Source organism: Heterodontus francisci, chromosome 25 (assembly GCF_036365525.1).
Source record: "Heterodontus francisci isolate sHetFra1 chromosome 25, sHetFra1.hap1, whole genome shotgun sequence".
Classification (NCBI taxonomy): domain Eukaryota; kingdom Metazoa; phylum Chordata; class Chondrichthyes; order Heterodontiformes; family Heterodontidae; genus Heterodontus; species Heterodontus francisci.
Genome location: NC_090395.1, coordinates 60,497,465 through 60,519,822, shown reverse-complemented (window position 1 = coordinate 60,519,822; position 22,358 = coordinate 60,497,465). Strand labels below are relative to the sequence as shown.

Below are 22,358 nucleotides of genomic sequence, written 5' to 3'. Positions count from 1 at the left end.
CAAACTGAGCCAATGCTCCCACTCTGAATCACTGTCCTGCAGCACACAGGCGTTATGGTCTCAGAGGACAGGTTTGTGCTTGGCTGTGATACTCCCAGGATGAAAAAGCCTTTAACATCCATAGTCAATGTTCACCCAGAGATAATGACCATTTGGGCAATGCAATGGAGGTAACCAGTAATTGTTGAACTAAAGGTCAGCAAGCAGCCAATGCCTTCAGGACAGGGAGAGTAATTAGCAAGTAGAAACAAATGAAAACATGGGGAGTGCGTGAGAGAGGGGAGGCAGTGGCGTAGTGGTAACGTCACTGGACTAGTAATCCAGAGCCCAGGCTAATAGAGGACATGAGTTCAAATCCCATGGCAGATGGTGAAATTTGAATTCAATTAATAAATCTGGAAATTAAAAAAAAAGCTAATCTAGTGGTGACCATGAAACCATTGTCAATTGTTGTAAAAACCCATCTGGTTCGCTAATGTCCTTTAGGGAAGGAAATCTGCTGTCCTTAACTGGTCTGGCCTAAATAGGACTCCAGACACCCCCATCCTACAAACGAATTACAAAACAAGAGAAGGCCAGACAGGTAAAATAACGGTATGAGAATATAATAATGGGTTAATCATACCTTCAATTGCTTCGATTGAAGGATCATATGCAAACTGGCTGTCATCTTCATAAGGCTCATCAAAAGTATCATCCTGTGCTAAATGCAGCTTTGATTTTTCCATTGCTGTAAGATACAGAATATTGTATTGATGGAACAGACACCTTGAACAGTAAAAGGAATACAACCAGCGATCCGCAGCTAATCCCACTTCCTTGTTCCTACTTACCCGTAAAAAAGCATGGTTTGCTCCAACAAAACTTCCAATTTTGAGCGAGTCTGACAGATTGCCTCTTAATCTTCCCTCATCTACAGAAGCCAGTTCCAGTTTCCCTTCACATCTAAAGCCTCTCATCCCCGGTATCGACGAAATGCTGCTATGCTGCACCCTCACCAAGGCCTTACCATTTTTCCTGAATTTAGGTGCCCTAAACCTTGGTCTCCTTATTTAAGGAAGGATATAAATGCATTGGAGGCAGTTCAGAGGAGGTTTGCTAGATTGATGCCTGGAATGAGCGGGTTGTCTTATGAAGAAAGGTTGAACAGACTGGACTTGTTTACACTGGAGTTTAGAAAAGAGGAGAGACTTGATTGAAGTTTAAAAAATCCTCAACAAGGTGGATGTGGAAAGGATGTTTCCTCTCCTGGGTGAGTCTAGAACTAGGGAGCACTGTTCTAAAATTAGGGGTCGCCCTTTTAGGACAGAGATGAGGAGAAATTTTCTGAGTGTTGTGCGACTTTGGAACTCTGCCTCAGAAGGTGGTGGAGGCGGGGTCATTGAATATTTTGACGGCAGAGGTAGATAGATTCTTGTTAGGCAAGGGGATCAAAGGTAATATGGTGGGGGGGGAGGGGGGGGGTAGATGGGAGTGTGGAATTCGAGACACAAACAGATCAGCTATGATCTTATTGAATGGTGGAGCAGGCTCGAGAGGCCGAACGGCCTACCTCTGCTCCTAATTAGTATGCGCGTATGTAAGCTGAACACAAAATTCTAAATGTGTCAAGCCTTGCCTCTGTGGTAGCACTTTTGCCTCTGGGTCAGAAGGTTGGATTCAAGTCCTACTCCAGAGACTAAAGCATGTAAGCAAGGCTGACAATTGTACATGAGATGTTAAACTGAGGGAGGTCCCTTCTGCAATCTCAAGTGGACATAAAAGATCCCATGGCACTGTTCAAACAGCAAGGGAGCCATCCCCGCTGTCCTGGACAATATTTATTTTTAGCGATGTCGATTGAGGGATAGATTATCTGGTAATTACTTTATTCCTGTTTGTAGAACATTACTGTGTGCAAATTGGCCCCGTTTTTACATTACAAATGTAGTTACACTTCAAAATTACATAATTGGCTACAAAGCACTTTGGGAACTGAAGTTATGAAAGGTGCTATATAAATGCAAGTTCCTTTTTTCTTAAGTGATTTGCATATTATGCTGGACTTTGTAGTATGGTTATGTTTTAAAAACTGTCATCTTTAATGCACAGTAAAATGGATATTCAGAGACATGTGACCTGACACCAATTCTGCCCAATGACAATCCAGGGGTCTTGGTTACCATGACAACAAGGAATCCAGATCAAAGACCCTTTTGAAAGCAAGGTGCAAGGTTGCAACACTTAAAAAGGACAATGGGTTTCACTCTCCAACTCGCATGGTAAACAGGGAGCCAGGGGCTTCAAAATGCAAATTACAGTTGCAATTGTAACAAACAACTATTGACTTTTTGATCTGGATAAATGCAACAGGCTTTCTTAGGTCTGGAGGCTGGAAGGAAGATCAGCAGAGCAGTGCAGCCGAGAGGGGGAGGGAAAAACAGCTGCTCTCAGTTCACTGACACCAAGCTCATGTCTACAGGACCGCAGTGTTACTTGCCCTCCTGTATGCGTCGGAAACATGGACACTGTACAGCAGACATGTCAGAACCCTGGAGAGATATCACTAGCGGTGCCTCTGCAAGATCTGGCAAACTCAGTGGCAGGACAGGCACTCCAATATCAGTGTCCTCTCTCAGGCCAATACCCCCAGTATCGAGACACTGGTCATGGCTAGTCAGTTATATTGGGCGGAGCGCATCGTCCACTTGCCTGACAGAAGAAATCCAAAACAAGCTTTCTACTCCAAGCTCCGTCACGGCAAGAGGCTACCAGGAAGGCAGAGGAAACGCTACAAGGATGTCCTCAAAGCCTCCCTGAAAAAATGTGACATCTCCACTGATTCGTGGGAATCTCTTGCCCGAGACCACCCAAAATGGAGAAGCATCCGCGAAGCTGCCAGCCAGTTTGAACAACATCGGCACGCCCAGGCAGCGACCTAGTGCAAACAGCAGAAGGAGCGTTCAGAATTTCGAGCATCCCATTCACTCGCCTCACCAAACACCACCTGCCCTGCCTGTGGCAGAGTGTGCGGATCCAGAATTGGACTATTTAGTCACCTAAGGACCCAATACCCTGGAGTGGAAGAAAGTCATCCTCGTTCCCGAGGGACTGCCTAAGAAAACAGCAAAAGGCTACTAAAGATTAGAACCTAGTTTGGAAGTTGAGGTCTGCAGAGGAGAAAAGGCCAACAGGGTCACCAGAGATTGCCTTATTAACGGAAGACTAGTCAAATGTGCTCAGAAGTAGTAAACGAAGAGCACATTTTTTTTTTTAAAATAAGGACACTGGGAGATCCAACCCATTGCAACCAGAAGCAGTTGGAGTTTAATGGCAACGATACCTTTTTCGATGAGAACACCAACGTATAAATGTGATGTGGGGTTTTTGAGTGCATTAATAAGTTATAGAGGAAGGTATTTCCCATTAACTTAGTGTACTTGCTATCTACTAAGTGGTGTTTAGTTAATGTTGATTTTTAGGTTAGTTGTTAAAGTTTCAAAGATCTAAATCATTTTGAACTTAGCTTTAAAATTTCCAGACTTATCATCAAGATGCTGCTTTTGCTATGGACTTGGATCAGTTTACTGCCCTTCCCCCACCACTGCTGTGATTGAGAGATTTTAGTCTCCTGCTGAGCCTGTGACTGGCCATTGTTTATCCTGGCTTTTCTGCTTCAGCCCATTCCTCACCTGTGCGGAGTTAACTCCTTTGCGAACTAGTCAAGCGACCTGTAGTCATCGCAGACCAACCACCTGAGGGCAGAGTAGTTTTAGGGTTTAGAGGATGGAGGTGGCAACATGGAGATGGGAAGCAACGACTTGTAGCTGCTCCCTTTGCACACCTGGAGGACAAGATCACAACCACTCTTGTGCCAATCTTGAGCCCTGCCAGTTGGCACCTTCAACATTAAAAACCATCAAGAGTTAATGGCTAAGGGAGTAAACCCAACAAAATCTGGACTGCAGTCTCACTAGGCAGTTGATGCTTCCCTCAAGTTAGCACATTCTGGCAACGCCTAAAACCAAATAGGCCCCAGACGTATAACTTTCATCTTTCCTCTGCACACCAGCCTATATGAGGTCGGGGTGGGGGGTGGGGGGGGGGGGGGGGGTGCAAATGTTAGCCAAGTCGGCACCTCTTAAAACCATGCCATAGCTATGCAGCAAACAAAAGAAAAGCAACCTTTCAGCTTGGAAGCTGGAATGTGAGGACCATGTGCCCTGGAACGAACAACAATCCACAGCAAGTGTACATAAAATAACTGACTGCCAGTGAGCTACACAAGCTTGGTATCGATACTGCTAATCAGCCAACACAGGCTCTATTCGAGGCTAATTACACCTTCTACTGGCATGGAAAGAGCGCTGATGACTGCCGTGAGTATGGTGTAGGCTTCACAGTAAGCAACCGGCTGACACAGTCAATTGAGCCATCAGTAGCAACCTCAGAACACCTCATCTCTTTGCGCTCATCATCTGATGGAGGCACAATCAACATAATATGCGCCTACGCACCAACTCTGAACGCCAGCATCTCAGATAAAGAGCATTTCTATGATTCCCTAGGTGATGTTCTGAGGAACATCCCAATGGACGAGAGGCTGTTCATCCTGGGTGACTTCAATGCATGTGTTGGGCAGATCGGTGATTCATAACCAACGTACCTCGGTCATCATGGGGTGGGTAAGATCAACAATAATGGGATGTCTTTCAGCTTTGTGCCCTGAATGAGCTCTGCATCAAAACCTTCTACCAAGGCAGACATTGCCACAAGGGATCATGGCGTCACCCAAGGTCTGGTCATTGGCACCAACTAGACCTAGTCATCACAAGGTGGTGTGATCTGCCCAGTATTCTTCACACCCACACCTACCATAGTGCAGATTACGACAGTGACCACACTCGTCAGCAGTAGAGCGAAGCTGCTGTTGTGACTCTAGTTTTTTTCAGGAAGAATGCAGTGTGCCTTCAAGGCTGGAAAGGGTGCAGTACTGCTTTAAGGCAGAAAGCTCCAAAGACCGAGTCAAAGAATGCATTGTCATTGTCCGGTATACAGCCATTCAGGACCGGAGATCAAGAGATACATTGTTACAATTTAATTTTGAACTGGCTTATATGTGGAAACGGACCGTTCCAACAGAGAAACAGACAGCTGTGTTAGCACCTGAAAGGAGTGCTCTCAGACCATTTAAACTGAAGAGAATTTAGCCGCTCTCAAAATTCTAAAAAGTCAAGTCAAAACAGAGATCTCTGATCATTTAAACTGAAGGAAGGGAAGTTAGACTGTGACAATCTTTTATCCCTCAAAAAAAATTCTAGAGCCAAATTGATTCATTAAAAAATATCTGCAAGTCGTTAATTGTTGAAATTTATTGCTGGAGAAGGAAATCATCAATTTCATCTTCTGAATTAGACTACAGACTGTTCTACTGTTGAAGAACCTTTCCCCCCCCCCCCATTGGACGGCTGAGAGGACTTCAAGCAACCTTGAACTGTTTCACATCGGCAGGAGCGTAAATCTGCAAGGACTCTAATTTTTTTCTATTTTAAATGTTGTTTATATCTTTGTAGTGTTTAAGAATTTAGTTTTTCTAATTAAACAGTTAATTTGTTGATGTAAAAGACACCTGGTTTGGTTAGTCTCATTCGAGGATTAATAGATGGTACAACTTGGTTGGGTCTTTCTTTAATTTGGAGGGTTTAAAATGATATGTTAGGCGATCTATGGGGGGGGAACGGGATTGAATTAACAGTGCGTTTCTCCCACCACAATCAGAATCGTATACTTTGATTGGGGGCTTAGACTGGAGCGGTTGGTCGTAACATATTAATTGGCTTTCTCGTCCGGGATCTGAATCACATTAATTAGGGGCTTGCATTTGGAATCATTAATTACTCGCTTCTGAGATTACGTTTAAATTGGGCTCTTGCATTTGGCATCATATTTAATTTCTTTTTGTCTGGGATCATAGCAATTGGAAAATCGGACACCAATTAAAAAAATAAAAGAACCAGGTCTTTTATATAAGGTACAGATTATACCATTGTAATGGCATTTGTGGTTGTAGCAGACTTTTTGGGAAAGCAGAATATTTCCGAGTGACTTGATAACTTTAAAAACAAATTAAAAGAATTGGCAGCGAAATTGGGGGATTGGAATTGAAATCAGGTGCCAAAAAAAAAAATTGGCATAATGGCCAAACATCCGGAATTGGTAGAGAATGACAACGATAATGAAGAAGAAGCTGAAGGGGAATACGAGGAACAAGAAAGAGAATAAGACAGACAAGAAGGTAGTAGGTCAGTGTGTGATGCAGTGGTACTGGCTAGGATTCAGTTAGAAAGGTAAAAAATTTAAGGCTGAAAAAGAATTAAGAAAACTGGAATTGGAAAAAAAGAGGAAAGAAGAATTTAAGTCAAAAGAGATGGAACTAAGACAAGAGGGTTGTCTTGAATCCAGGGAAAATTCGGGTCAGGAAGAATCTGAATTTAGGGCGGCACAGTGGCGCAGTGGTTAGCACCGCAGCCTCACAGCTCCAAGGACCCGGGTTCGATTCCGGGTACTGCCTGTGTGGAGTTTGCAAGTTCTCCCTGTTTCTGCGTGGGTTTTCTCCGGGTGCTCCGGTTTCCTCCCACAAGCCAAAAGACTTGCAGGTTGATAGATACATTGGCCATTATAAATTGTCACTAGTATAGGTAGGTGGTAGGGAAATATAGGGACAGGTGGGGATGTTTGGTAGGAATATGGGATTGGTGTAGGATGGGTGGTTGATAAATGGGTGGTTGATGTTCAGCACAGACTCGGTGGGCCGAAGGGCCTGTTTCAGTGCTGTATCTCTAATCTAAAAAAGATCAGGACCCAGCGAGAAGTTGTTTCAATTTATGCAGGCTCTTCCCAAGTTCGAGGAAAGGGATGTAGAGGCATTTTTCATATATTTTGAAAAAACAGCCAAACAAATGAAATGGCCCAAAAGAAAACTGGACACTGCTTATTCAAGGCAGGTTGGTAGGCAGCGCTCATGATGCTTATGCCACGCTTTCTGAAGAGGCTTCGGCAGATTATGAAATGGCAAAAAGGCTATTCTCGCTGCATATGAGTTAGTCCCTGAAGCTTCGGAACTTAGAGATTGGCTGGGCAGAAATATTTAGAATATGAGAGGGTGAAGCAAATGATTTTTGACCATTGGGTACAGGCATTAAAAATAGAAACCACATACGAGAACCTTCAAGAACTGATTCTCTTAGAAGAGTTTAAAAACTTCATTCCTTCAGTAGCGAGAACTCAGATAACCTGAAAGTTTTGAAAGCTAGGCAAACAGCAGAGATTGCTGATGACTTTAAGCTTGTGAATACGCCAAACTCTTTCATCCGTCACCCCCGTAAACCCGAAGAGGATAGAAAGTGGGAGTGAAAGGAAGGCAAGTAGCCGGGGATAGGAAAGAACGCTGAGAATGCCCCAGGATTACCTCCTCAGGTCAGAAAGGAAGGTGCCGAGGGTAGAATTGAGGTTCGCAAGTCGAAGTGTTATCATTGCAACAAAATGGGTCATCTTCGTTCAAAGTGCTGGAAATTGCGAGGTAAACCCATAGGACTTGTTGGGGCACGCAAAGTTAGTGCGGAGGAAAAGACTCTGACTGAAAGTATAGCAGACCAGGCTACAGCTTTAATGACAGCTGTGAATGTGAAACCAGATCCTAAAACTAAAAGGAGTGTCAAGGTTAAGAAACAAATACCTGAAAGTTATAATGAATTTTTGTCAAAGGGGAGAGTAACTCCGTATCCTGTAAGTGAGGCAGAAAAACCTATTATGCTCAGGGACACAGTAGCAACCCAAACTCACTTGCTGGGGAAAGATATTAAGGTTTCCACCAGAAAGTGCCTTGAACGCTTAAGTTTTAGTTAATGGAATTGGCGGGGAGTATATACCTGTACCTTTATATAAAGTATACCTAGAGAGTGACTTAATATCTGGGATAGTTACTGTAGGTGTTGTCCACAGTTTACCAGTAAAGGGAATTGATCTGGTTGGATCAAAAATATCAATTTTTCCTATAGTTACAGAGGAACCAAGTGAAATTAGGGAAACGGAGCAATTAGAGGAAGTTCCGGGAATATTTCCTCCGGTGTAGTTACCTGAGAAATGGCAAAATAGGATCCATTGTTGGAGGCAAAAGGGGCATCACAGATAGCCAAGCATCTGAAACCTTTTTTGAGGATTTAGATAATCCAAATGAGATGTTTAACAGATCGTCTATCATTGCAGCACAGCAAACTGATCCAGAGATATACCGAATAGCACAGACGGCTCTGTCAGAAGCTGAGGCGAAATGAGTTCCAGAGGCTATTATGTGGCAAACGGGGTTTTGAGGAGCAAATGCAGACCGCCTCATAAACCTGTCAAAGACTGGACAGTTGTTGTACAGATAGTGGTACCACTTAAATAATCGACAAGGATTATTAAGGTTAACACACGACATTCCTTTTGCAGGACATAGGGGAATTCGGAATACCGAATTGGAAATTTGAAATGGGTTAATTGGGACAAACTTTTAAAATTTTAAAGCCAAAATGTTCTGGTGGAACTTCTTGCTGTAGTCTTAGCATTTTAGGAAAGTGTAGGCCTGTAAATGCAGGAAAAAGAGTTAGCTTTTTTCCAATTTGTATTTTTTTACCCATTGTCATGAAATGCATTTCAGGAATGGCGTTTCATTCCGCTAGGGGCACAGGTGTTATGACCCTGTAGTTTTTTTTTCCTGGAAGAATACGGTGTGCCTTTAAGACTACTTTAAGGCAGTAGACTCCAAAGACTGAGTCAAAGAATGCATTCTCATTGCCCGGGATACAATCAGCCACTCAGGTCCAGAGATCGAGAGATACATTGTTACAATTTAATTTTGAACTAGCTTATAATGGATACAGACTGTTCCAATGGAAAAACAGGCATTGTGTTTAGCACCTGAAAGGAGCGCTCTCAGACCATTTAAACTAAAGGAAGAGAAGAGAATTTAGTCTGTTTATTTATCATTAAGGGCAGCGCAGCGGTTAGCACCGCAGCCTCACAGCTCCAGCGACCCGGGTTCAGTTCTGGGTACTGCCCGTGTGGAGTTTGCAAGTTCTCCCTGTGACCGCGTGGGTTTCCGCCAGGTGCTCCGGTTTCCTCCCACAGCCAAAGACTTGCAGGTTGATAGGTAAATTGGCCATTGTAAATTGCCCCGAATGTAGGTAGGTAGGGATGTGGTAGGGAATATGGGATTAATGTAGGATCAGTATAAATGGGTGGTTGATGGTCAGTACAGACTTGGTGGGCCGAAGGGCCTGTTTCAGTGCTGTATCTCTCTATGACTCTAAAATCCTAAAAAGTCAAGCCAAAACAAAGATCTATGATCATTTAAACTGAAGGAAGGGAAGTTAGACTGTGACAATCTTTTATCCCTCAAAAAAGTTCTAAAGCCAAACTGATTAATTTAAAAAGTGTTTGAAAGTTGTTAATTGTTGAAATTCAACACTGGAGAAGAAAAGCATCAATTTCAACTTCTGAATTAGACTACAGACTGTTCTACTGTTGAAGAACCTTTTTCCCCCCCATCGGATGGTTGAGAGGACTTCAAGCAACCTTGAACTGTTCCACATTCGGCAAGTGTAAATCTGCAAGGACTGATTTTTTCTATTTTAAATGTTGTTTATATCTTTGTAGTGTTTAAGAATTTAGTTTTTCTAATTAAACCATTAATTTGTTGATGTAAAAGACACCTGGTTTGGATAGCCTCATTCGGGGATTAATAGATGGTACAACTTGGCTGGGTCTTTCATTAATTTGGAAGGTTTAAAATGATGTTAGTTCAATCTCATCCCTCCACAGATTGCCTAACAGTGCGTTTCTCCCACCAGCACAGTGGCGCAGTGGTTAGCACCGCAGCCTCACAGCTCCAGCGACCCGGGTTCAATTCTGGGTACTGCCTGGGCGGAGTTTGCAAGTTCTCCCTGTGACTGCGTGGGTTTTCACTGGGTGCTCCGGTTTCCTCCCGCAGCCAAAGACTTGCAGGTTGATAGGTTAATTGGCCATTATAAATTGCCCCTAGTATAGGTAGGTGGTAGGGGAATTGAGGGAAGGTGGGGATGTGGTAGGAATATGGGTTAATGTAGGATTAGTATAAATGGGTGGTTGATGGTCGGCACTGACTCGGTGGGCCGAAGGGCCTATTTCAGTGCTGCATCGCTAAATAAATAAATCAGAATCGTGTATTTTGATTGGGGGCTTTGACTGCAGCAGTCAGTTGTAACACTGCACCCCAGAAAGTTCTGCAGCTCCAAACACGACAGCCCGCCACACAGCAACATCCCTTGCATAAGCAATGATGCCAAATATCAGCAATTTGTACTGTTGCTAGAACTCTTGCTACCCATCAAAGGCTTAATGGGAAGCACCGATGCAGGCACTGAAGAAGCTTGGACGTCACTAAGCTCAATCATCTACGAGACAGCAGCAGCACATTTGGTCAAGGCGGAACCCGCAACAAGGGCGGGTTTGAGGCCAACTCAGCGCAGGTGATAAATCGGTCATTGATCCGAAATCAAAGCCTACGTGATGCACAACATAAACCCAACAGCTAAGACACTGCATGACCTGAAAGTAGCCAAGGCAACTATGCAAAGGAATGAGATACTGCACAAATGCTGGATCAGCTTAGGTCAAGAAATCCAAACGGCATGTGACAAAGGATATCTATGAGCTATTTACAAAGGGATCAAGAGGGCACTTGGCCCTGCCATCACCAAAGTTGTTCCCCTGAAGTCGGCAGATGGCGAAGTACTCACTGACAGAAGTAAACAGATGTCCCGCAGGGCTGAACACTATTGTGAGCTGCACTCCAGTGAGTCGGGCATCTCCCAGTCTGTGCTCGATGCTCTCCTGCAACTTCCTGTCATGGAAGAGTTAGGTGAAGAATCCTCATCACCGGAGCTCAAGAAGGCTATAGACTGCCGAGCCAACAGAAGGGCACCATGCAAGGACAGAATCCCAAGCCAAACTGCTCAAGCACAGAAAGTCTCATTTATTGCCACACCTTTATGATGTTCTCCTTCTCTGCTGGAAAATAGGCTCTGTTCCACAGGAGATGCATGATGTCAAAAACAATCACACTATACAAAAACAAAGGCGGCAGAGGAGACTGCAACAACTATGGGATTAGTGTAGGATTAGTATAAATGGGTGGTTGATGTTCGGCACAGACTCGGTGGGCCGAAGGGCCTGTTTCAGTGCTGTATCTCTAATCTAATCTAAACTACATGGGGCATCTCACTCCTTAGCATCACAGGGAAGGCCTTCGCTAGGGTCACTTAAAATACTCCATTTACTTGCAGACAGCGTCGTCTTTGCCTTCCCTGCAGATATGGAAGGAGTCTACTTGCACACTAAGTCATATGGCAAACTCTACAACCTATAATGTCCGAAAGCAAAGACAAAAATGAATCACATCCTGATCCAAGAACTCCTCTGTGCTGATGATGCGGCGTTCGTCACTCAAGGAAACTCAGCTACAAGGACTCATGGATTGTTTCTCCTGTGCCTGTAACTTGTTCTCCTTGACTATAAGTGTCAAGAAACTTGTGGTCATGGGCCAAGCTGTTGAATCTCCGCCCCTGAACACACTAAATAACATGCCACTGAAGTGGTTAGTAAATTCTGCTACCTTGGATCCACAGTGACAATCTGCTCCTTGACACAGAGTTCAATACACACAGGGAAAGCAGCTTTCATCTTTGGCCGACTTGCAAAACATGCATGGGATAACACCAAGCTGAACCTTAGGACCAAGTTGATGGTTTATAAGGCCTGTGCTCTCAGCACCTTGCTGTATGGTGGTGAAACATGAGCAACTTACAGCTACCAGAAAAAGTAGCTCAATAATTTCCATCTTCGCTGTCTGTGGCCCATTATGGGTATATCCTGGCAGGACAAAATTACAGATGCGGCAGTCCTCTCAAAGGCAGAGCTCCCAAGTGTGTTGGCACTAATCAAACAGAGGCGGCTTCAGTAGATTAGACACGTCCGCAGGATGGAAGATGGTCGCATACCCAAGGACCTTCTGTTTGGTGAGGTAGCTGGGGCCAGATGACCAGCGGGGTACCCAAAGCTCTGCTTCAAGGATGCTTGCAAGCATGACGAGAGCCTAAATGTTGACTACTGCACTTGGGAGTCACAAGCTGGCGAAAGAGGGAAATAGTGACAGATCCTGTGGACTGGTGTGTACTACTACGATGACCAGTTGCTACAATAGCTGGGCAACAGACGCCAATGTCAAAAACAACAACTGAGTGTTATTTCACAGCTTCACATGCCGCACTTGAGGCAGAACCTGCCTCTTAAGAATACCATTCACAGCCATCGCAAGGTGGATCAGGAGAAGACACCCTACCTAAATGTATTGTTTGCTGTGTGTCCATCATCTTTCATAGATGAAAGGATGCCAGAGATTAAAGTCTTAAAATGTGAAATCTTGTCATTTAATGCTTTAAATCGGTCTGGGAAGTTGATATCTCTTGCTTCAAAGTTAAGAGTCTCTGAGATCATTAACAGTTAGATTAGTATTAACTTGATTTTTGTGTTCTACACCACTTATAAAACCTAGGATCCCACCTACTTTTTTTTTTAAAAAGTGTTATCAAGTTGTTCCTCTATTTTTAAAAGATTTGTGCATCTTAATCCCTAAATCTTCTAACTTTTGTATTTATTTTAATGTTTTACCATTTATTGTGCATGCCCTCATGTTCACCCTCCAAAATGTATCATAGTCCCACCCTGTAATTATTATATTATTTTCAATATACCTCTAAAACCCCATACTATTTCTTTCGTCTTATCTGCCAGACTTTATCCCAACATTCCTTTTAGCCATCTAATCTCCTGTTTCACTCACCACGCCACTATTCCCCATACCAAATAAAGAAAATCACAAGACCCCCTTTAAGTTTACATCTCTCTATTTATCCATGATTCAATTCCATTTCATCTTAAGAATATACTGATTTTGTACTCTATCCATCTCATATTGAGGATCCCTATTGCCGTTCACGAACTTTTCCTGGGTCAGATGCCTTCATATTTCATTGAATATTCCAGTCTAGCACCTTTATCTTTGACTCATTATCCTGTTCTATTTTAAGCTTAATGTTATGGCAGATATTTTCAAACTGCTCTCCTACTCTCACTTTTGTTATTTGTCCCACATCATTTCCAAGAACCAATTCAAGCAAAATGTTTCTTGACTTGTTTTACAAAAAACATCCATCCCGGAAGCAATCTTCAGTACACTGTAAAAGGCACTCCCCTCTTTGACCTTTATCCCAGTCCACCTTAGAATAGTTAAAATATCCCAGTATTATTACTCTGCAGTTTTTGAATAGTTCAAATTTCTGTGGCTTGCTGCCCATGCCATATGCTAGTCAGATTAGAAAGGAAGATTAGGGAGCTTGAGGTGTGGCTGCAGAGGTGGTTCAGGAGGCATGGATTCACAAGTTTGGGGAGAAACAGGATTAAACAAACTGCTAGAGTAGAAGCAGACTTAGTTGAAATAAAGAGAAAGAAAATATTACCAGATAAAGGAAGAGTGTAAGACTTTGAGGTGATCTTTTTTGCATGAGGGGCAAGAGATATCAAATTAAATGAGAAATTCTCCATCTCTATCCATTTTCTGCTGTTTAGTGACCCACATTGTAATCAGAATTAACAATTTCCATTCCCACAACTGGATTGTCTTAATTCAACCTACTAGAACATCCTTAAAGATTCTATCCTAGCACTAGAATGTAACAGTCAGTCCACCATTCTGTTCCCTCGCTCAATATTCCCAGTTGTTAAGATAGAAGTTTTCATCCTGTGTAAACCCAAGACATGTCTCTATGGTTCCATAGTTAATACTTCCAACTCTCCAATTATGCTTAGATGCTTTGTGAAATCACAAACATACTACTCAAAGCTGATGCCAATTCTTGTAAAATCAACCCTTATTCTTTCTGCCAATTCTCATGTAATTTGATATCCTTCACCTGTTCTGCAAATGTTCTCTCCCCCACCCCAACCTCAAACCACCTTCTTTCTTATCTGGGAATATTTCCAACTATTTATTTCAACTAAATCTTCTGCTTCTACACCAGCAGTTTGTTTAATCCTGCTTTCTCCCCAAACCTGTAAATCCATTCCTCCTGAACCACCTCTGTAGACATATATTGAGCTGCCAAATCTTCCACTCTTTAACCTAACAAGCACACGGCATGGGAAGCAAGCCAGAGATTGCCTGGCAGTCTTCTAGTGTTCAACTCTCTCTCTACAGTACAAAAAGGTGGTATAATATGACCTGAAGCAGTGAGATTGGTTCTTACAATTCTCCTGTCCAAATTACCTTAAACATTCATTCATTCCTTCCACCATCAGCACACCATGGCTATAATGTCCACATCTATAAGATGCACTGCAGCAACTCGGCCAATGCTTCTTCAGCAACGCCTACCATCGCCTAGAAGGGCGAGGGCAGCAACCACATGGAACCGCCTGCAAGTCCCCTCTAAGCGCTCCAAACAGTGTAATTTTTGAAATGGAGTATCTTTTACAGGCAGGCAGAGCAACCATTCTACAACATCCCATAAACAGCAGTGAGATGATCAGTTGTTTATTAATGGTACCAGTTTGAGGAAGGAATGTCAGTCAAGCCATCAGGAAGACTGACTTTTTTTTTACAAATTCTGCCATGCTTTCTTTCAATGTCCACCTGAACAAGCAGACAGGGCCTTGGTTTAATAAATCCATGAAAAGCACTCCCCAAGAAGTGTACAGCAACATCATTCCACAATCTATTCAGGTTCTCACATATTTCAAAATAACAAACTCTGTCCCAGCAATGGGTGTGTTACTAATTTAACATTGAGAACTTCCTATATTTATTTCTAATTTATTTTTGACTCCTTTAAGGATGAGAGAAGTGGAAATCCTGTCCTTTACATTAAAAACTCAGCCATATAAATTCTAGGCCAGATGGGCAGCAGCCCTATCACTAGTCTCAGTGAAAAAATCTGAGGTAGAGTTTCAGGTAAAGTTGACTCACCTGCTAACTTAAATAAAACTGTTAAGTACAACAATAACCCTAATATTATTCAACAACTAAAAGCTCTATAACCTAGTTGATCAGCCAGATGCCTGAAACTGCCAGTTGACTAGAACGTCAAATGTTTAGTCTGCAGAAAACTCACCATTTAAGAATTGGGTTTCAAAATATTGGCGATTTTCTGTGGTAAAATGGCGAACATCAGGGGTCCTTCCGTGAACTTCTTTGTTAGGAAGCATCTTTAACAGTCTGTTTGTATCCCAATCTGAAGACAAATTCACTCTGACAAACCTACAAAAGACAATAAAGGTTAATTTGTAAATCCAAAATAAGAAATTCAATGACAACAGTTGGCCACATTAGCTTTATACAGCCTGAGACAGATCATCATTTTATTTAGCATGTGTGTGTGTGTATGGCCTAAGCGGAGTTTTGTTCTGAATGTTGGACTTTGAAACATGATTGTGCTTTAAAAACTGTGATTTTGTAAAGCTTAAAATGGAGTCCAAGATGTCAGGTAACCTCATCTCCTCTGCTTAAGGACACAATAGAAATCTTGGGTGACCAGGACAACACAGAATGTAGATCAAAGACTTTTGTTTTGAAAAACAGAACAATGGGTTCCACCCTTCCAGGTCGTAAATAAGGAGACAGTGGGCTGGATTTCTTTTGTGGAGGTGAGGCTCCCGGCACTGGGCCAAAAAGGCGGGAGGAACCCCGCCTCTGCCTTTTAGTGCCTCCACCACCACCCTGCACCCGCCACAGACACCCCCCCCCCCCACCTCACCACCCCGGCATCAATCCTCCGGTCTTTCAAAAATCAAAGTTTCAGGAGGCAGGACCTCGTCCCTTTAACGTCTTTAAAAGGAAAAGAGATCCCGCATCCAAGAGATGCCGGCCAATCACAGGGCCAGCAGTGCCACCGGGAGCAGTGGCCACTGCCAGTACTGCAAAGGCCTCAGACCCAGGCCCAGCGCTGGAACCGAGGAATAGAGGTGGACGAGGCGGGGTCGCCAGGGCCAGTCCTGACAAAGGTTTTTTTGTGTGTGGTGGGGGAGGGAGTCCCAGGGGTCAAGGCATTCCCAGTGGGGATCCTCCGTAGGCCACAAATTGCCCATGAAGGAGGCGCTCCCCCCCACCCCACCCTGTGCAGAGGGCACCGTGTTGTACAAGGCATCTTCTCCACGCAGCAGAGCCCCTCGCCTTCCACCCCCCCCAACAACTGTAAGATCCCAGCAGTGGCGGCAAGAGGCCCTTAAATCGGACACGACACCCAGAGACAGAGGGCACGCATGACACAGAGGGTGACACACCTGCTCTCGGAACCCCGATAGGTTGAAAGGCCGCGAAGACTTGAACTTGTTTTGAAAGTTGAAGTTTGCGGAGAAGTAAAAGTCCAACATGATCACCAGGAATCGCCTTGGATGTCTGGGTCAGAAATGCTCGAAGTGAGCGAAGGGGACATGGATTTTGAAGAGGTTTTGGGAGATCCAATCTATTGCAACTGGGGGAGTTTGCGACTTTTAACCGCAAAGATTTCACCATTAAAGATGACTGTGCAACATACAAGTACGGTGTGAAGTTTTGAGTGTTTGAATTTGTAATTTGGGTATCAGCAACTTAAAGTACTATTGAGTTAATGGGGTTTTCTTTTAGTTTAGTTAGAATAAAAGTCTTAATGTGAAAGCTTGCTGTGCAATTCTTTAAATTGGTCTTGAGGGTCATATCTCATATTTTTAACATTAGTGATCTCACTGACGTCATAAGTTTCCAACACCCATCCTCGTCCACCTCTATTCCGTGGTTCCAGCGCTGGACCTGGGTCTGAGGCCTTTGGAGTTTTTTTTGCATGCCCCTCTCCCCCTTTGGCCCATCATTGGGAGCTGTGCCATTGGCTTGCTAGAACCCATGTTGTGGAAACCCCTGCCGAAGCCCAAGTCATTTCTTCAAATGCACCCCTTCGATTACCCCTCCTAAAATCTCCTCCTTTAGATAGAGAGATAAACAGGTGTTGGGTGTGAACTGCCATGGGACTTTTTTTCTATGTTACGAACTGTATATATATATAAAAAATGCAACTTCTCGTTCAGGTTGTAGTTAATGAACCAGGATTTACTGTCATAATGTTGAGGCAAATAGCGCTCACTGTTAATCATGCGCAAACGGTACAGTAACTTCACGCGAGGAGCAGATTCGTGGTTAAAAATTTTGTCAGAGATGCACTGCATTGCCGTTACCTTTGCAAAAACGGTATCTTGCTGTCTGCCTCACTATCGAAATGCATTCAATGCCTTGAAGTTGTTGTATTTGCACAATAAATATGAACAAAATTCACCACGAAAAGTTAAGTCCAGTCATTTCAAGTCAGTGTGCCATTTTAACAGCAAGTGTTAATTACTGCCAACCAACCACTCTGGCACTGAAATCACAGGTGTGGAGGCTCATTCCTTCAAGTTTTAGTTGTTAGTGGGAGATTTTAAAATTGTAAAGTTTTAAGTAAAGATTTTAGTTAAACTTTTCCTCTGTCTCTTTTCTCTCAATTCAATCTTGCTTTCCCTCATTATTTCTTTCTGTACTTGATTTGACACTGAATTCCCCCCCTCCAATTTATATTTCCTTCTCAGTCATAAGAACTAGGAGCAGGAGTAGGCAATTCAGCCCCTCGAACCTGCTCCGCCATTCAATACAATCATGGTTTATCTCATCTCGGCCTCAACTCCACTTTCCTGCCTGTTCCCCATAACCCTTCAGCCCATTACTAATTAAAAATCTGTCTATCTCCTCCTTAAATTTACTCAATGTCCCAGCATCCACCGCACTCCGGGGTAGTGAATTCCACAGACTCACGACCTTTTGAGAGAAGAAATTTCTCCTTATCTGTTTTAAATCTGCTACCCTTTATCCTAAAACCTTGACCTCTCGTTCTAGATTGCCCCACAAGAGGAAATATCCTCTCTACGTCTACTTTGTCAAACCCTTAATCATCATATATACCTCAATTAGATCTCCTCTCATTCTTATAAACTCTGGAGAGTAAAGGCCTAAACTGCTCAATCTGTCTTCATAAGACAAACCCCTCATCTCTGGAATCAATCTAGTGAACCTCCTCTGAACTGCCTCCAATGCAACTACATCCCTCCTCAAGTAAGGGGACCAAAACTGTACACAATGCTCCAGGTGCTATCTCACTAATGCCTTGTACAGTTGCAGCAACACTTCCCTACTTTTATACTCTATTCCTTCAGCAATAAATGCCAAAATTCCATTTGCCTTCCTTATTACCTGCGTTACCTACATACCAGTTTTCAGCTAATCATGCACGAGGACACCCACATCCCTCTGCACCAAAGCATTCTGAAGTTTCTCTCCATTTATGTAATAATTTGTCTTTCTATTCTTCTGCCCAAAATGGATGACCTCACACTTATCCACGTTAAATTCCATCTGCCAAATTTGGGCCCATTCACCTAACATATCCATATCCATTTGTAAATTTCTTATTTCTTTATTGCAACTTACTATCCCACCTATTTTAGTGTCATCTGCAAATTTGGCTATAGCACCTTCTATCCCTGCATGCAAGTCATTAATATAGATTGTAAATAGTTGTGGCCCGAGGACCAAACTCTATGGTACCCCACTAGTTACAATCTTGCCAGCCAGAAAAAGACCCATTTATCCCGACTCTGTTTTCTGTTGGTTAGCCAATCCTCTATCCAAGCTAATAAATTGCCGCTAACCCCATGTGATCTTACTTTGTGTATTAACCTTTTGTGCGGCACTTTATCAAATGCCTTCTGGAAGTCCAGATATACTAAATCTACAGGATCCCCATTATCCACTTTGCTTGTTACAGCTTTGAAGAACTCTAGCAAATTCGTCAAACACGATTTACCCTTCATAAAACCATGCTGCCTCTGATGGATTGAGTTTTGACTTTCTAAATGTCCTGTTAATACTTCCTTAATAATGGATTCTAACAGTTTCCCAACGACAGATGTTAAACTAACTGGTCTATAATTTCCTACTTTCTGCCTCCCTCCCTTTTTGAATAAGGGCGTTATATTAGCTTTTTTTCCAATCCACTTTCCCACATCCAGGGAATTTTGGAATATTATAACCAATGGATCCACCATCGCCACTGCCACTTCCTTTAAGACCCTAGGATGTAGGCCATCAGGTCCTGGATACTTGTCTGCCTTCAATCCCAATAGTTTGCTCTGCACTTTTTCCCTAGTGATGACGATTGTTCCAAGTTCCTTCCTTTCTATAACCTCTGCATTTCCTGTTACTATTGAGATGGTACTAGTGTCCTCCACCGTGAAAACGGAGGCAAAATACCGATTTAGTGTCTCTGCCATTTCTGTGTTCCCCTCTATTAACTCCCCTGTCTTATCCTCCAAAGGACCAACATTCACTTTAGCTACTCTCTTCGCTTTTATATACTTACAGAAGGTTTTGCTATCCGTTTTTATATTTTGCACTAGTTTTCTTTCATAATTTACCTTAGTTCTTTTTATTACTTTTTAGTAACCCTTTGTTAATCTTTAAGTTTCCCAATCTTCCAGCCTGCCACTGGCCTTTGCAATATGGTATGCCGTAGTTTTTGTCTTTATGTTATCCTTAACTTCCCTGCTTAGCCATGGGATGTTTTTCCCCCTCTTAGAATCTTTCTTCCTCTGGAATATATTTTAGATGGGAGGAATTGAATATCTCCTTAAACATCTGCCACTGCTCATCAACTGTCCTACCTTTTAGTCTTCCTGCCCAGTCCACTAGGGCGAAATCTATCCTCATGCGTATGTAATGACCTTTGTTTAACTCCAGAACGCTAGTGTGGGACTCCAGTTTCTCGCCCTCAAACTGAATTTGAAATTCTAGCATGCTATGATCACTCTTCCCTAGAGGATCCTTAACTATGAAATCATTAATCAATCCCACCTCATTACACAATACAAAATCTAGAATAACCTGCTCCTTGGTTGTTTTTTGGAGCAATATGTTGTGGAACCAATCTCTAATACATTCAATGAACTCTCCCTCAAGGCTACCCTTGCCAATTTGATTAATTCAGTCTACATGCATATTAAAATCACCCATGATTATTGCCATACCTTTCTTACAAGCCCCCAGTATTTCCTGGTTTATACTGTGCCCCACTGTGGATTTACTGTTTGGGGACCTATAGATTACTCCCATCAGGGACTTCTTTCCCTTGCTATTTCTTATCAGTCTGGGTAGAAATTCTACGTCTTGATCTCCAGTGCCTATATTATTTCTCACTACAACACTGATCTCTTCCTTTACTAACAAAGCTACACCATCTCCTTTTCCTTCCTGTCTATCCTTCCGAAATACTGTACCCTTGGATATTCAATTCCCAAACCTGGTTTCCCTGGAACCACGCCTCAGTAATCGCCATTAAATCATGCCCATTTGTCTCTATTTGCGCTGTCAACTCATTAATTTTATTCAGAATGCTTCATGCATTCAGATACAAAGCCTTTAAGTTTGTTCTACTGTCAAATTTCCCTACTCTTGTATGATGTCTTGGTGCAATATGATGTTCACACGTTCTGTCCCTTCCTTTTATTTTCTGGTAACAATCAGCCTCATCACTAACCTGCGCTCCTACCTTCTCCTTTAACTTCCTAATTTTCCATGCAACTGAACCCTCCCCCAACTACAGTCCTTGCACTGTATTTCACAATCTTACAATCTGATTGGCTCAGGAGTTACAGTTGTTCGCCCTGTTCATTCAGGTCCCAGATGCCCCGTTTCCCCCACAGCTCGCACTAACAACTTGCTACAGAGATTTTTCAAACCTAAATGTGTAAGGGCAAGTCTAACCAACAGCAAATGCCATTTTATGCCCCACTACAGCAAATTAGGGCCTATTAAACCTAAATGTGTTTAGATTCTTTTATATTTAGATCAGATCTTTAGTAGTGCAAAGTCTTTGCTTTGGCTAGCTGTATGTTAACTGATCTTAATGAATTTGATAAGTTTACTGTGGCATTGCTGTCAGCTAGGCAAGACCTTATATCAGCAGAGCACAGCATAAAATTGCAGGGATCCACTGAAAGCAATGTATGGAAAAATCACAGGTAATGCAATTGTGATTTTGCAATATACATTGGCAACAGGCAAGGTTCTCCACCAACAGTGGATATTATCCCTGCACTACTTCATGGAGGCTGCCCAATGTGCAAAACATTACCTGGGGGAAATACAGTGGAAACAAACAACGTCAGTGAATTTAAGAGGCAACTAGATAGTTTTTTTTGGCAAAAAACATGGTTGCACTGAGGGGCAGGGGGAGAAAAAAGGAAAGGTAATAAGAGTTCATACTATATTTTTTGAACTGTAGGACTAGCCAGATAAACAGGAATCGTCTTTTCCAGCCCCTAGCACCCTAATTTTTGATCTGCTGGTGCCAGGCTGGATATCTCCTGCTTCCCAATTAGCAGTATTCTAATACAAAATGAAGTTAGATGCTATTTAAAAAAAAAAGGCAGGTAGCTGTTTCTCCTACAACAGAATCTTAAAAATAATGCACCTGTGTTTGGGCAAGGGGAAACAGATGTTCTATTTTAGGACAAGTATAGGCCATATAGCCACATTTTGGAGACGGAGGAAGAAATGTGAACGGTGGAAACAATTTGTTGCATTGCTAAAAATAAACTTTACAGTGAATTTGAGTAAGCTATTACTGCTTGTAATAATAGCCAGCCAATAACCCGAAACCACAGAAACTTTGAACATAGGCTTATGCATGGATGGCTTGAGCCACGAAAATTCACCAACTCTGTTTGCAAAGAATGACATCTCCTGCTCTATTTAGCCTTCTGAACATTACAAAACACTTTTACATTAAAGTAGCACAGCTGGTAGATGTGGAATTCACCTCCTATTGGCTGCTTTTCCAATTGCAAACAGTCCAAGATTTGGGAAGCAGAGAACATCAGACCCACAAAAATGTGCATCGGTGAACCTGCTATATAAGGCAGCCTGTTCCTTCAAAGCAGAAGAGAACTGGCCTACAGCAATTGAACTCAGCAACATGGTCCTCAGACGCTCCTGAAGTCCCACCAAGAGTCGGACAACACATTCCTGCCCAACAGAAACATTTTAAAAGATCCCCACTGATTCAGTTAAGAAGCCTCTCTAAAACGATCCATTATAAGTGCTTACACGGATATTTGCATACTAAGGAATTCCCATGATTCTGTAATTTATAAATAATACAATATAGCCAAATGACGTGCTCCTAGCCTAC

General features: G+C 42.7%; 1 protein-coding gene across 3 annotated transcripts in view; it reads right to left on the bottom strand.

The window, feature by feature from the left end:
* The window catches only part of LOC137383913 (cleavage and polyadenylation specificity factor subunit 7-like), a 124,561-nt gene that overhangs the window by 90,690 nt on the left and 11,513 nt on the right, over positions 1-22,358 (bottom strand). For all 3 annotated transcript variants that reach the window (XM_068057300.1, XM_068057299.1, XM_068057298.1), the window contains exons 4-5: positions 15,225-15,370; positions 626-730 (exon numbers count right to left, since the gene is read on the bottom strand). In XM_068057300.1, the coding sequence (XP_067913401.1) occupies positions 626-730; positions 15,225-15,370 (251 nt within the window). The remainder of the gene's footprint in view (positions 1-625; positions 731-15,224; positions 15,371-22,358) is intronic.